Source organism: Euprymna scolopes, chromosome 9, assembly GCF_053919585.1.
Source record: "Euprymna scolopes isolate OS-2025 chromosome 9, ASM5391958v1, whole genome shotgun sequence".
NCBI classification, from domain to species: domain Eukaryota; kingdom Metazoa; phylum Mollusca; class Cephalopoda; order Sepiida; family Sepiolidae; genus Euprymna; species Euprymna scolopes.
This window is the reverse complement of record NC_136490.1, coordinates 30,259,410-30,276,089: the sequence shown is the minus strand read 5'-3', so window position 1 is coordinate 30,276,089 and position 16,680 is coordinate 30,259,410. Positions and strand designations below refer to the sequence as shown.

The 16,680-nt window shown below is 33.4% G+C and overlaps 1 protein-coding gene across 1 annotated transcript in view; it reads left to right on the top strand.

Moving 5' to 3' along the window:
- The window catches only part of LOC145284477 (uncharacterized), a 537,192-nt gene that overhangs the window by 391,408 nt on the left and 129,104 nt on the right, over positions 1-16,680 (top strand). The window contains exons 3-4 of the mRNA XM_080133338.1: positions 542-695; positions 10,377-10,467. Of these exons, the coding sequence (XP_079989464.1) occupies positions 542-695; positions 10,377-10,467 (245 nt within the window). The remainder of the gene's footprint in view (positions 1-541; positions 696-10,376; positions 10,468-16,680) is intronic.

Sequence of the window (16,680 nt, the reverse complement as noted above, 5' to 3'; positions counted from 1 at the left end):
CTGGCAGTCATAAATTTTAGTAAGATACTCAACATGAATGCCATTTTTCTTGAAAATGTTTCATGGAAAGTTTAATCTCGCATTGTTGCTTTGAATTTGAAATATATTTACTCAACAAACATCAAAAAGTTCCGCACTTTGATTATAAACAATTTGAATGATTGCTTTGTTCCGACAACTTTCTATGATTCCTTTCATTGTATTCTTTCTGTTTCTGTGAGTTTTTGACCGAAAAACTTTGAAATACCAACACTGACCATTTGATCAAAAGACCACCCTCCTTTTGTCTCTCCTCCCCCTCCGTTTCAAAACAGTGGCGCCATGCTGTCTATAGAATTTGATTTCAGAGAATGTGCAAAATCTTAGACCCGTCAGTTTCCATTGCTTTTGGCTTCACTAGCGTCTGTGAATAACTTCATCTCTTCTGACATCAACTGGTCATCCCTCCCTCTCTCTATTCACCTGCCCTCATGCCAATGTCTCCTGTCTCTTCTATTTTGTGATTGTCCAAGTTAAACAATTACAATTCTGTCTTTTTCAGGCCGAGGTGTCTCAACTGGAAGGCTCACTAGAAATTGACCAGCCCATCTTTCCTCCATACTTGGTGGCACACACGTCTGTACTGTGCGATGCATTGCCTTCTCTCAAACAGCTGACTCAAACAGCTCGATGCATTGTCATCATACCGCAAGCTGGTAAGTCTCAAAATTGCATGTTACCTCCCTCCCCTCAGAAAATAACAAATGAAAAGCTGGTTTGGTTTCATATCGTGTACTGAAACTCTTTCTTCAGTTTTATGTTCTAAATTATGTTTATTTTTTCTAATTGTTTTTTTTATTGAAATATTATACACTGGATCAATCGTTACACGTTGGGTCAGTATTTGTTATATATATTATACATGCGACTGAGAACCGCTAGTGAATTTAATATTCTCTTGAAACTTTCTCCTATTGAGGTAGCCGGTTTAAGCCATCTAGTGTTTTTTATAAAACAGCAGCAACCAGCAGTTATGATTGCTGGCGTTAAGTATGATTTCTGCACAGAACCCATGGAGATTGTACCTAAGGATTTTCAGGTTTTCAGGAAATTCTTCTCATTGGTTACAGCTATCTGCAAAACTTATAAGATTGCAGGTTTTTCATGGCACTGAGAGCAGCAAGACTCAATAGTTGCATACAAAGTTGGGGAAAGTTTTTCTCAAAGCACACAAACGAATGACTGTTGCACATGCGCAAAAGAAACCTTGCCACCCAGTTCAACACCTAACACAGTTTTACATGTCACATGCAGAGAAAGAGATGACCAGAGGATGATGGATCGTGATGCTGATATCTTCTGGATTTTAACTAGAGTTCTGTTAGCTGGGTTGTGTCTTTTAATACCACTGAGTGCCAAGCCTGTGAACCATAGGTTACTCCGCTAAGAACTGTAGTTCCAGATAGCATACCTTTGGTACTGCCACTTTCCCTATTGTGGTGGAGAAGGGTTCAATTTTAGGACAATTCTTTTGCTGCTTTCAAATATATTCATTAAAACTGCTACTGCTGATTTAAATAAAACATATTCGTCCACAGCTTTTAGCAGCTGCTATTCGTTCTACTTAGTGACATCTATTTTCAAATAAATATATTTCTTTCTTGAATGAATTGTATGTAATAGCAAACAAGATAACAAGATCCATATATATATATATATATATTCTTGGAAGTTTTTTAACCTTTAAAACTATATTAAAAAAACAACTTAATTTTTATATTTTTTGGTCATTCGTTAGAAAACTATTTAGTCAATAAGTCATTTAATAACCTGCAATCAATGCATCAACTTGCTTTCTCGAATTTACTATAGTACTAATGGTACTTGAAGGGATCATCAGTTGTTTCCCATGAAACACAGTTTCGGTGATTAAAAAAAAACAAAACAAAAAAAAAAAACAGTATATTAAATCATGGTTCCCCAGCAGTGTTGATCAAGCACCACCCCCCTTAATCTTCAGAACAAAAAAAATGTTACGAATATTAGATCTAGTTTCCTATTCTTAATTAATTTGGCTTTCCTATTCATGTTATTAAAATGAATTTGTTACTTGTGAGATTCGTCTGTTTCTAAATTCAAAATGAATATATTTTAATTTACCAGTTTTGTATTTATATGATTAGGATTAATCCATTTCACTACGCATCACCCCATACTATGATTAGTACTTTATATATTTGCATTCTTATTTATTTAAAATTAAAAATATATAAAGGTTAAAAATATTTATTTATATATATATATATATATATATTGTGTGTGTATACTATTTTTTAGAATTGTGTAAATAGTAACTGAATTCTGTTTGCATTTCTTATTGGGGAAATAGTATTTTCCACTTGCGAGCCATTAATTTAATCGCTGTTTTGTTTTAAAATCTTTGAAACAGCTTCATGGTAAACAGCTGATAATCCTCGTTTTGTATTTAACAATTTAAATTGAGGTTTCTTTTTCTTGTTTTTCCAGCACTATACAGTTTAATCCTCTGCTCTAATTTTGGATTTTCTAATGGAAAGTCAGCAAGTGCTAAATCGTGATATGTTGAATTTAGTTCATAGTCTTAGGAATTTAAACTGTATTTTTTTTTTATTTTAGTATTTATCCATAAAATACTTAAAGCTTTCTCAAACTGTGTGTGTGTTGAACGATTTCTTCAATTTCCGAAGAGAAACTTCGGATGGATAAGAATTTTTATGTAGGTTTCTGGATGTTTAATATTGTTCATAATTGAACCACCAAATTAACTTCAAAATAAATCGCGACTCCCTTGTGCAGAAATTAATATTCAGCAGTCAGTCTGTCTCTTTTGAAGTTATTCGCTCTTTATAGTGCAAACTTTGTAACCAACCGTGGCTGATAGACTTTGGATTTCTCAACTCTAAAAAGAATAAAACACACAATTTAGGGAATTCTTGCGCTTTGAACTTATATTGTTCTTAAGTTGCTGTATGTTTTTTGTAATTATTACATTGTCTGTTTTAGCCCCCCCCCTTTTTTTTTAAAATATTTTTGTCAATAACAAGGAAACATGAATCGATGTTTGTATATATTAATATTTTGAAATCTAAAAATGTTCTAAGATGACTGGATTTAGCCTCATGCAATCTGAAAATGGTTGATATGCTGTATGGCAAAAAAAATCTTGTAACTAATAATTTCGAACAGTTGCTATCATAGTTATCTCCATAATTATATAAAAGAAACTTTGTGAGTTCATTCCCTATGCCTCAAAAATGGCTGGGTCAGTTTTTATGAAATTTGACATGAAAATATTTTATGTGCCTGGCAGTGTTCTTAGATAGGTTTTGTGTTAGAAATATCTTTGATAAGTATCTATAATCGAAATAATCTGGTGAAAGAAGGAACAGGAAATTTTGACCAAAGTTAACATTATACTGCCTAACTTGAGAAGTTTTATTACCACACAGGCTGAAAGGGCCACCATAAAATCAACAATAGGTTTTTTGATATGACAAAGGCATGTTCGAAATGAATGTTTCTGTTTAAAGCACAATTTCACAGTGATACTTGACTTTTTTATTTTACATTTAAATTCAAGCCATTATCATCACACAAGCAGTAATGCCAGGCATATAAAATCAACAGTAGATTTTTTATATAATAGGGGAACATTAAAAATGAATGTTTCTGTTTAGAACACAATTGAAGCATGATACTTGACTTTTGCATTTTAAACTTTAATTCAATCCATTACTTATAAAAAATAATTTGATAAAATCAACAGTAAGTTCTCTACAGTGCAATGCAGACTACAATATATTGTGAACTTAATCACTGTGAGAGGCATGTGAAGTTTCTTCCAAGTTCATCATGATGGTCCCCAATTTGATTGAAAAATGGGCTATTTCATCGATTTGGATGACAATAAAAATATGGGACTGTGAAACATTCTTTGATAATCATTCACTCCCGGGAAACGTCAGGTCCTCCTGCTAGCAATAATTTATATTTATTTATATATATATATATATATATATACATATATATAACATAAAAAAAGGATTTAAAAAATTTATTATGAAGACTGATCCTCTATTTCAGAACTAAAATTGGATTCTGTCAGTCACCGTCTGGCTGATTGTATTGTTTATTACAATCCAAACGGAGTGCTTAACTCCTAAGAATTTGATTAACTGTAGCTCTACAAGAAAGCCACTTGCCTAGTTTTGCATGTAAAATTGTCCTTAGTCTTCTCTACAGCCTCAACCTGACCACCTATTATGTTGATCATGTCGGGCTTGACCATGTCCATACTTGTCATCTTCTTATAAACTAGCATATTCTTGCTATGGCATGCAGTAATTACATACGGCCTCCATCGCACTTGTGTACTGTCTAGTGCAGTTGCCCTCGGGCCTGTCGTTCATATCCTTTGTCTCTTCTCAGAGTGTTTCAATAGAAAACAGGAATTACTTTTATGCGCCATTGTTATGTTTGGTCATTTAAGAAGCGCAATTGTAACTCATCACTTCTTGAAGGAAATATTATCACAGAACGACCATGTGACAGATTTTGCTCTCCTTGCAAGCACGTGTTGGCATTGTTTGGCTGCGAACTCATATAAGGAACGGGTTGAGGGGAACATTTCGATTTTCAAGGAGAAATGTTTTAAAGTCTCTTCCATGAAAAAGAATTCAAAATTGGTTCTGAAGTTTCTAGTCTTCCTCACCGAATATGTTTTCTTTGTTCTTTAAAAAAAAAAAATTCAGTTTTTCTCAGCATCAAATCCATAGTCTAAGTTATTCTTGAGATGACTTTTTCTTTGTTGGCTAACGTATGGCTTTTGTCTTGTGCGGTTCTAGGCAGGGCTGGGGAGTCTGGGCTCTGAACATCCGACCCAACAATTTTTTAGAACCAACTCCAACTCCAGCTCTTATTTTTAAAAAATAAAAGTTAAATATTTTTTAATTTACTTATTTTATGTCACGGCGTAAAAGTAGCGTCAATTTGGATTGATCTTTCATTTCCTTATTGAAACATGACCTTATTTTCAAAGGATCACTTTTAATTACTTCACACACATTTGAAAAATAATCTGCTCTGTACATATTAGAAAAATATAATTTCCTCAAAGGGAACGCCACAATTGCTTGAGTTAGAAATGATGGACCGATCCATATAGCTGCTACTTTTATGCCGTTTCAGAATACTTTCTGCGTACCTGTAAAATGTTTTTAAAATATTATAGAATCTTTTTAGACACTATAATAAAAATGCATTTTTAGATCCGTGGGGGTAGAATCTTTAAATTAGACTTGTGCAAGGAGAGAACAGCTGATCGCATGTATAATGTTATTGCTTTGGTTTGGCTTATGGATGAGGAATGACAGGAGCTATGAGTTTCCCAGTGATTGCTTTTATTCAAGAGAGTGAAAAAGAAAACAGCGGGTAATATTAAACGTTTTAGGTCACTCAAAAACCTACCTTGAAAAAATGTGACTTAAGATACAATAGGAGAATATTTCCTTAATTTTCTCCACCGCAAAAAAAATGCTATTTTTGAGGAGTCCAAGACGGGTGAGTTTTACTGACTCCGACTCCTCTGATCCATAAATTGGCCCAGACTCCAACTCCTTTACTCTGACTCCCCAGCCCTGGCTTTAGGAGGCCCACCCTCTTAGGCTTTGGTTTCTCTCTTTGAGAAGTAGTTAGTCTATTGCTAATTGATTGAAGTACTCCTACCAGGAGTACTGATGGGCTGTTCATGCATTTTTGCAGGTTAAATTGTTTTTTCTGTAGCATGCTGTTTTTTCAAATTCCACTTTCCAACCCTTGTGTCACATCATCCATCATGGAAAGGAGATAAATAATTCTGTCTTTGAGGTCAAAACTAATTTGATATCTGAGGCCCCCTCTTATCTCAAGATAATATATGCCCCTAAAAAATGAAGCTATGCATACATCTACCGTTTTATTCATTTAGATAGTTAATTAAAAAGATTAAAAAGAAAATTATAAGAAATAAGTTCTAGTTTCAAAATTCTATTAAAAAATAATTTGATGACAACAAAATAAATTTGGCCTGCATCGTTGGCTCTTCATTCTGATCTACTTTTCTGTTGATAAAAGTATCTAATACAATCTTGCGTGTGTGTAATTACGAACAAACATGATTTGTAAAATAAAAAAAATTATTCATTCAAGTGGTGTCCTGCCCGGTATAGGCATTGACGATCATGACTCTCCATCTTTCTCTCTCAAGGCATTCATGAATTTATTGTTGCTTATTATTTAGAACCCCATTCTTGCTGGTTCTCAAAAGTATTTGATGTATTGTGGCATAATGACTTTGACACAACGATGAGCCTAGCCAGTACCAGATGGGTGACCATTTGGGAACACTAGGTACTGTAGGTTGACGGGACAGCACTATAGTCAAAGGAAAAAGTAAGGCGCCTCCTTCCCTCTTCTAGTTTGTGAGAGACCCTTGGACAAGGTCGAGAACCCACCTCATCCTCCCCACTTATTGATCAGAGTAACGTGAGGTCATGGAAAACAGGTAACTGATGTAATATGGAAGTAATCAGGAATGATTCTAATTCTGAATTTTTTAGATGAGATGTGAAAACCTTTAACAAATATCTTAGTGACCCCTGATGATTGACCCTTCTTTATGATCTACGGACTCACCCTCAAACAAGCGGTTTGAATTCTTGTAATGCAGAGCCACTCTCTTTTTCCTTAGTAGGAATACCCGAAGAAGGTTGCAGGTTGCAGCGACCAAAATGTTGTGCTAATAACACCCAAGATGAGAATAATAGTCCGATTAATCAACGTAACACAATCAGGAATAATTCTGTTCATGGTTTCGTATCGTGCTGAGCAGAAGATTCCTTTGAGTACAATGGTCAGGGCAATCACGGCCAGTATGGGCACTGCTCGGACAAAAAGAAATTACAATCTACTCTCTGTACAATTGCAAAGAAAGCTGTGGCCATACATCAAATTAGTTAATTAAAAATTAGTTAATTCAAAAGAAAAGTCTAATGCATGAATTTAAGTTTATAAAACTTATTTAACAAAAATCTACGATAATAAACCTTTATGCACCTTTTCTTTTTTTATGTTGCATTTTCACCCCAAACAAGGCACAATGTCACTTTGATGCAGGGGGTTACTATTTGGGGCATAATTTGCAGGAATACTAAGTAGGGAATTGAGCAGCAAGAGGTCTGGTTACATTACACTTGAATTTCTGTACAATTAGGGAAGCAGGAACCCGGAAGGGAATTCCAAACTCTAGCAGTCCTTGTGAAGAAACTATTAGAGTAGAAGGCTTTCTGGCATCTGAAGATCTCTACTGTGTAGGGGTGGGATTTTTCTGCTTGTTGGATTAGTCGGGGATATTTACATTAAGGGTATACAACGGCTTGTAGTTTGTTGGAGCACCTACCATTAAAATACTTGTAAAACCGGCAGAGGGATGCAATATTTCTTCGATTTGATAGAGGTTGAAGCTGACAGTTTGAGATCTATTAGGTTAGCGACTCTCTTGTGAACCCTGTCCAGGAGTGAGAGACTAGTAGCAGATGCACCAGCCCAAATGTGACAACAATACTCCATACATGGGTGAATGTGGTGGCCTTGTAAAGACACAGGATACTCTCAAGCGTAAATAACTTTTAGTTACTGTCTTTCCAAAAATGTAAATATGTTTTACAAGAAATTAAGAAAAAATAACAAAAGTGTACGTGCTTTGTAGGAAGGGGAAAGGGTCAATAAACGAAAGAAAAACAAAGACTCCTGATCAACATCCGGTAGGCACAACTAGTATAAAATACAATAGAATATTCATACTTCTGCTATAGCCACATTCTTTCTTGCCTTACCTGTGATGCTTTCCGTGTCTTAGTCAGCTCGTGTAATTGATTGAGCAATCAACTTGTGTAGAATGCTATATTTTGAATTTGTCATTGTGAAAATGCTTCTATATGATGTATATTAAGTTTAGAATGGTAATTCATCTTTGAGATGGCCAGTTTGTTTTTGTCATAAAGTAAACATCACCATTGTTTTTTTTTTTTAATTTTCTTTTTGTTTTCTTTACCTCTTTCTTGAAGAGTGATATACAGAGGAGATAGTTCTACTTTTTTACAGCCTAGCTTCATTCATTTGTGCTACTTGCAAAAGCAAATGTGCAAATAGAAGAAAAAATAGGCATTAAAGGATTTGTTTCAGTGCGGAGGAAAGTTGAATGATTATCACTTGTCTCGATGAATGTCACTGTGTTTATTTCCATTAGTGATGATGCATAACGTTATCTAACTTTATTAATCTTTCTATTCAGATTTTAGATCTTAAAAGTAATGATTTATTACTGATAGAATTTCAGCCATATGTGGCCAGTGATTTGCTGAAGTTGTTACATTTAAATACATTCTTTTAACTATATATATATATATACTAGCAAAAGTACCCGTCGTTGACTGGGTTCAAAAACAGTCTACAGAAAATGGACTCTGGTTTATGAAAGTATGATAGGTTATGAAAAGGAAGGGTTATAAAGAGATAGCTTCGAATTTGGGGGGTATCAAAAGCAAAGCAAAATATGATGAAAGTAAAAATAAAATAGATAAACCCCATAATTTATTATACCATACCTGTCACACTGAAACACTTATCACAATATTCTGTGAATGTATATTAAAAAAACCTTGTTAAACTTTGTGACATATTTCCATTCTATGAAGGTCAGGCGCGAACGAACACCCCATAATTTTATTATACCATATTTCTTCAAACTGAAACATAATTATCAAAGTATACTTACGCAGATAGATCTGAAAAGTCTTTATTAAAGTTTGTGCCTATTTCCATTCCATGGAGGCCAGGCGCGAACGCAGACCCCACAATTTAATTATACCATCCCTATTTAAGTTAAAACATACTTATCAAAGTATCAAAACACTTGTAAACGTTTTTTTAAATTTTTTATTTCCAAACTTTGTGGACCAGGCGCGAACGCAGACCCCACAATTTTAATGAACCACCGTTCTGCCAGATCAAACATACCCATTCCTGTGTCTCGATACATCTATCATTATATGTAATCAGTTTTTTAAATTAGTCAACCATATAGGAGCCTATTCGTGACCACACACACACACACATTCAGCTTTATATTATAGATATATGAATGGAATGGTTAGTATATGGAATTATTTGATAAGCATGTGAGCAAACTAAGTTAGAATCATAGCACAAACATCTCTAAAGACAAACAGATATTTCTGCCAAAAAATCAACCTTAATCAGATTAAGTTGGTTTTACAACCGAAACATTGGTTTACTTTAGAAATGTATGTCATGATTTTAATTAGTGTGTTTATATTCTTATCTACTCTGTATTCTAACCATTCCATTTTGTTGGAAATCTAATTTCATGTTTTAAGCTTCCTAGTACATGATTATAACTATATGTATGAATATATGCATGAAAAACAATTCATTTAGGAAAAGGAAAACTTTGACAAAAACCGAGCTCCCTCTAGTCATGTGGAATACGATGTTTTTCTGGCACCTGTATAAATAACATATACTACTATACACATATATATATATATATATATATATATATATATATATATATATATATATATATAGTAGTGTGTATGTATGTATAAGTCTGCCGTTTTAATGTATATTTCTTTTGTTTTTCTTTTCACTCATGGTTTTGCTTATAAAATAATTTTGAATTTTGGATTTAATCTACATTGTAGTTATTTTTTTATTTTTTAAAAATAGATTTTTGATTTAAAAACGATCAAAACATGTTTGATTTCAGTTTTTATATTTTACAAAACCTTTTTTAAAAACCACATTCAATGATTTTAGTGTCAACCGATCTATTTGTATTTTTTTAGCGCGTTTTTCTTTATTTTTGCTTTTTTACCATTTGAAATTTTATTTTGTGTTTAAAGAGTTTAATAATACCTTTTTATAGTCTCCTTTTAATTTTAGCAGTGAAAGAAAAGATTCCTTTTTTCCATGTTTTAAATGTTACTTGCCCACCATTTTGTTTTTGTATTTTTCTGAAAAATAATGGAATTCTTTTTTCTTTCCATTTCTAACTCATTCATTTTGTTTGTTTTTTCTTTTTTCATTCATTTTTCATTCTGATTTTTTTTATTCAGTTGGCTGTTAAACATTTCATTGCAATTCATAAATCTGCCAGATCATTCCATCCTCTTAGTGCCCAAATCTTTTAGCTATTTTTCTTTCTGCCTCCATTTTTTTTTTTTTTTTTTTTTTTACTATCTCTCTGGTTCAACCATCTTTTCATTATTTTTATTTTTTGTATTTTTTTATTTTGTCAGTGATTGATATCCTTGACTTTTTAAAGAAAAGCACTGCGAAGGCCCGAGAGGCAATTCGTTGGTTGGAATTAGAATGTCGTCATGGAAACAGGTGAGTTGTTTATTTTTTTATTTCCTTATTTGTTTATTTATTTTGCTTTTTATTTTTAATAATTTATATCTTTTTAAATTGTTTCCATGCTATTTCTTTATATCACTTTAATTTCTGTTTTTTCTACACTTTGTTTCCTCTTTTATCATCTTTTTTTTTCTGTGTTGCTTTCTTTCCATCTACGTTTCTTTCTTTGTCTTTTTATTCGTTACCCCCACCCTCTCTTACACTGTTTATCGCCGCCTTAATTTCTCTATTTATTTCTCCATTTCCCTCTAAATTTTCTAACCCCCTTTTATTTCTGTTTCTCTAATACTTCATTTTTTCTTTGTCTTGATTTTCCCTATTTTTCTCTCTCTTCTCTCTGTATTTCTTTTCCTATCTTACTCCCTATTTAGCTATATTTCTCTCTCTCTCTCTCCATTTTTCCTCCTCCATCTTTCATTTCTTTTCTTTTCTTAGTTTTCATTTCTTCTTTTTTATCCTTCTTTATTTTTGTTATCTTTGTTTGCATTATTCTCTTTGTACTCCCTTTCTTTTCATTTCATTTTTTATTCGATTTCTTTCTTTCTCTTTTCTTATTAGTTATAGAATCGTTCTCTCTTCCTCTCCCTCCCCCTCAGCTATGGAATCGGCGTTAGTTTTCGTCTTAATCATAGAATAGCTCTCCTTATTTGTGTACTCGCTCTCTCTTTTCTATTTCTCTTCTATTTTCTTGTTTTTTTCTTTTTCATTTTTCTCTTGTAATTTTTCTCTTTTCCATTCCTCTGTTCTCTCTCTCTCTCTTCCTATTTCATATCTTTTTTCCTTTTCTCTTTTTGCCCCTCCCCTCTGACAAAAGGAGGGTGGACCTGTAAATTCACCCTTATCCGTTCGCACTTTTCTCAATAACTATGCCTTGGAATTTTTTGAAAATTTGCACAAACATTAAACATAATATAAGTAAAAAAGTAATAGAACGGATTTTCCGGGAAAACTCCAGTTGCCTCCCTAGAGGTGCCTTTCGGGTTAAAATGGTTAAAATTGACACTTTTGTGTTTATTAAAAAAAAAAAAAATTAATCCCTTAGATTTTTATAAAACTTCCTGAAAAATTTTAACCAACTGATTTCTGTATAATTTTGTTAGTCTATACTTCGCGATAACTCTTGGGTTGTGCCCCAGGGGCTCTTTTAGGTCTGATAAAAACACTCCATTTTTGGGACTATTTTACCATATTTGTCCAAAGTTTTCTGTGTATGCTATTTATTAGCAGTTTTGCATGGTGCTGAACTCAAATTTAAATATGTTAAGGCCTTGTGAACATTTAGTGCTAAATGGAGGGGGGGCAATGATGGACTTAGTCATTTTTTTTTTTTTTTTTGCCTGGTGCAGAACTCAAATTTACATATGTTAAGACCTAAAACTGCACCGTTTGTTCATTTTCACCAGAATTTGACGTCCCCTGGGGACTTTGGGGGCTAAATGACGTGTGTGTGTGTGGGGGGGGGGAAATGCTGAACTTCGTCATTTTTTTATGCTTCGTTCACTATGCACTCACGGGGAACCATGCATGCTTCACTTGTTTCTTTTCTATTTTTCTTTTTTTTTTCTCAACTTCTCTTTTATATCCCTTCAATTTTCTATTTTCTCTGTATTTATCTTCCTTCACTCTCCGCTCTTCCTTTCTCTTCACTTTCTCCCTCTCTTTTCTCTTTCTTGTGTTTTCGTTACATTTTGTTGATTTTCTCATTCAATATTGTTTAAATTTTTCTTTTTATTTCTAACCTTTACAAATGAATTTTTCTTCAATTTTCACCGATTCCTCTATTTTTCAATTCCTTTGCCCCCATTTACCATGTCATTGTCTTTTTCATTTTTCTATCAGTTCAGACAATTGTAATCAGAGCTTTTCTTAATTGAACTTTTCCAGATTCTATTTTACAAAAAAAAAAAAAAAAAAAAATTCCAAGGGAGAATAAAATGTAACCACTTTTTTTTTTTTGCCTCAACAGATAACACATCCATCGAAAACATTCCATCGTCCATATTGTATTTTTAAAAATGGTGATTTCATGAGATTTTTTCCAAAGATTACCAATAACATTTTTTTTTTCAATTGACGCAGCCATGAAATATGAATTACAATTTTTAGAATATGCTGATTGGCGTTATTTAAAAAATGAAATTCTATCTAGTTTCATCTCTGCTGAAGGAATTTTGGTGAAGACTGATTTTTTTTTCTATTGTCATTTATAATTTAACCATCCTCATACAATTATCATATCAGGCCTCTAAAAGCATACGGTACTAAAAAGATGTCAGAAAACCCGATTCAAAGTTTTGCAACTTTGTAACCTATGTATCTCAGGAATTACCAGAGATATTCGTCTGGGATTTGTTTTTAAATAAAGTGTAACACCTAAGCTATCAGGTCATGTTCATTACAACAATGATGATAGTTGTGATGTAATGATGATTATTGTGAGGACGGGGATAATGAAATCTATTATTATTACTACCTGTAAACATAATAAAAAAAGTAAAAAAAAAAAAAGTTTTACTGCGCTTACATTTCTTCTTGGTTATTTTGTGCCGATGTTTTCTTTGTTTCACTTTAATTTTTATTTTTTCTTCACGTTTTTCGTCTTTTATCATTTTTCTTTTCTGTGTTGCTTTCTTTCTATCTATGTTTCTTCCTTTCTCTCTATATACGTTACTCCTCTCTTCTCTCACTATATTGATCTCCGCCTTAATTTCTCTATTTCTCTCCCTTTCCCTCTACATTCTCTCACCCCCTTGTCTCTTTCTCTAATACTTCATTTTTTTGTCTTGATTTGTTCCCCTATGTTCTCTCTTCTCTCTGTATTTCTTTTCCTATATTACTCCCCATTTAGTCATCTCTCTCTCTCTCTCTCTCTCTCTCTCTCTCTCTCTCTCTCTCTCCATTTGCCCTCCTCCTATTTTCTTCTCATAGTTTTCATTTCTTATCCTTTATTTTTGTTCTCTTTCAACATAATTCATAAGTATGTTGCGATCTCTCAAGTCATCAGCATCAACACCGTTGTAGTTACCTGTGATTATGGGTTTATTTCCATGTCTTGATGAAGAGCTTTACGTTCATCTAAAATACCATGTAGATAAAAGACGTGCGATTGGTACAAAGTTGAGCAGAGCTTCCACATCAGCCACTTCATCAAGCAGTGGGATGCAGATACAAAAGTCGCCTTCATAACTATTGAATTTTGACTGTGTTGTCAGATGCATTCTATACCTTCGACATGTGCTTCATGTAGTGGAGAGTTTGAGGAACACCTTTGTATACATAATTCGTTTTTCCTATATATGGCGCATGGTACTGTACGATTCTGGGAGTGGAGGGGGTCTTATATTTGGTTTTACCTCAGTTTTACATACTTGCAAGTGTAGGTCAGCTTTTAGAAATTGACTTTGAAGCTAACCTATCTCTGGGCGGGTCGTTTTTTGTTTTTATCTCTTTCTCTCAAACATATCCTTATCACTTCCTTGTTTTTCTTGACCTTCCTCTAAGAACTGACCCTGTTTATTCAACTGTCCTTCAACTACTAACCCAATAACTTTCATCCATTCTTTCAACATGGCCATAACATCAAAATGTTTTATTCTGCACACATCTCTTTATACCGTTAAGATTTTCTTCTCCTCTGAGGTCATCAGATCTAAGCCACTATTTAAGACTTATATTACACATTCATCGTATCATTCTCATATCTTTTCTTTCCAGGCTTCACTTCCATACATCATCTTACTATGTTCACATGTCTGAGAGTCTCTTTCTTTAATGGACAATTATAATTCCCTGCTAATAACAATAATTCTATAAATTCTTACATCTAGAAAAAGCATTTGGAATCCATCAGCACCAGCCAGAACATATTTTATGTGATGAGGAGAGCATTCCAAGCCTTGTGCCAGACTAGGACACATAAATATGTTGAGAATAATAACAATAAGTCAAGATAGCACTATAATCATAGGAGCACTAGGAACAATTCTGAAAAACATTGAAAAAAGAATGGGAGTAATTGGAATCAGAGGGAAGAGTGAGAAGATACAACAGATAGCAATGATGAAAACAGCTGAAATTTTAAGGAAAATCTTAGAATGCTGAAACCAACCCACATAAACTTCGAACACTAACCAGTAACTTGGATGCTGCAATAGAAATAAATCAAAAACAGAAAGAATACAACCACAGGGAATTAAGAAAACTGAAACCACAAAATGTTAAATAAACTATATCCCCGTCCCTCTTCAAGAAACAAAAATAGTGGAGTCTACATCGAATGGCGCCACACCAAAGAATCATAAAGGGTCTGAGAGGATCAAAAAGGGAGAGCACTAACCAGACCTCCACTGGAAAAATATGAAAAGCACTAGAGTCTTGAGAGGCTTTTTGCCACCTAACCCCCAATGAATACCAATGGCCATTGCCAGTGAAAATTCAGTGGTAAGCAACTGTTGCTATCATGTGAATGATCTGTGTTGATTATCGAGAGAAATTAACAGGAAAGAGTGGCGAGTAAAATCTTTATTTAAATGGATAAATAACTCCTACAGAAATGTCAGCAAGTTGAAATGAAAAATGTCCATTTCAACTTGCCCACATTTTTCTCTTACTTTTACACATGTACAAATTCATTCATATCTTGAAATGATTTAATTTAAAATTTTTCTTGTCTGTTGACAGCTCAAACGTTTGTGAACACGACTGAAGCGGTAAATGTTTTGGTTTCGATTCTAGCTGATGGCACCGAAGTTACTTTTTTTTAACTTTTAAAATCAGTACTAGTTACGATATAATATTCAATAGAGACTTGGCTGTGTGATCTTAAATACGAAAATATATATTTAAATATATTTTATGACCGGGCAAGCCCCCCCCCTCTCTTCCCAATCACTAGTAATAATAAACAACAACTAAGGATTCTTATTACAAGATTTGCTTGAAAAATGATAACGAATATGCAAAAAATCATCAGTCAATTTACACATGGAAGGACAAAATATAAATGATGAAATTATAAAAAATACAAATTATAAAAATGTCTGCTACTTAATTAACATATTAGGGGAGACGGGAAGAATACAATTTAAAATTGAATAAAATAGACGTTATTCAGTTTTTTTATATTTAATAATTTAAACATGTTTTTCTTTCTTTTCTAATAGCATTCAAGTCTGTATCGAAAGTGACAAGGAATATTAATTTTTGATATGAACTCCCAACAAAACGATAAATCAAAAAATTTAATAATTCTTTTGTCGATTTAAAAATAAAAAATTCTAATTGATAAAATTCAGCTGATAAACATGAAGCAATTTTCTGATGGTAAAATTGTGTAATTTGTGTCATATAATACAAACGTTAAACAATGCATGCATCAGGTTGAGCGCTCAGACGACAGCCTTGTGCCAGGTAATGGCAGGTGCCAATGTTGAGCATCTCACACACAAAAAAAAAAAACAAACCTTGACTTGTGTGATGCCAGTTTAAAAGCTTAGATCGTGTGGCATCACTTTTTTTTGTGTTTTGTTTTCCCACCTTTTTCTACCTCAAACAAGGTATATTGTCACTTGGACATAAAGGGTTATGTTTTAGGACCGTTATGTACCCATTGATGGACTCTTCTAAATACTATATTAATCGAGAGCCAAGTCCTCTTGGGGATATGGGGTTCTACAGATACCTTGTTCTTTTTTCAATATATCTTCAAAACCTATACCCAAGTTGTCTCTCATGGTCCCAATCTGGGTCCACAGCAGATTACTAAATGGGGTCATGTGTAACAGTGGATTATGGGGAGTTGAGTAACAAAATATGTTAAACTTTTGCAGGTTAGTCCAATTAGGGAAACAGGAAACTGCTAGGTAATTCCAAAGTCTAGCAGTTCGAGAGAAGAAACTATTACAGTAGTAGGCTTTCCGGCATCTAGAAAGCTCAACAGTGAAGTGGTGAGATCAGCATCTCTCTCTCTCTCTCTCTCTCTCTCTGTTAGAGGTCCTAAGTAATTCGCACTTGTATTTTCTGGTCACCCATACAGAGAATTGAACCTTTTTTAGTCACCCATACACTCAAGGTGAGAACAGTAGTTCCAAGAATCCAAATAATACGAATCTGTTGATGTCTCAAATTTTTCTTCAAAAGATACCATTATATATCATACAATTTACACCATGAATAAACATTTTAAGC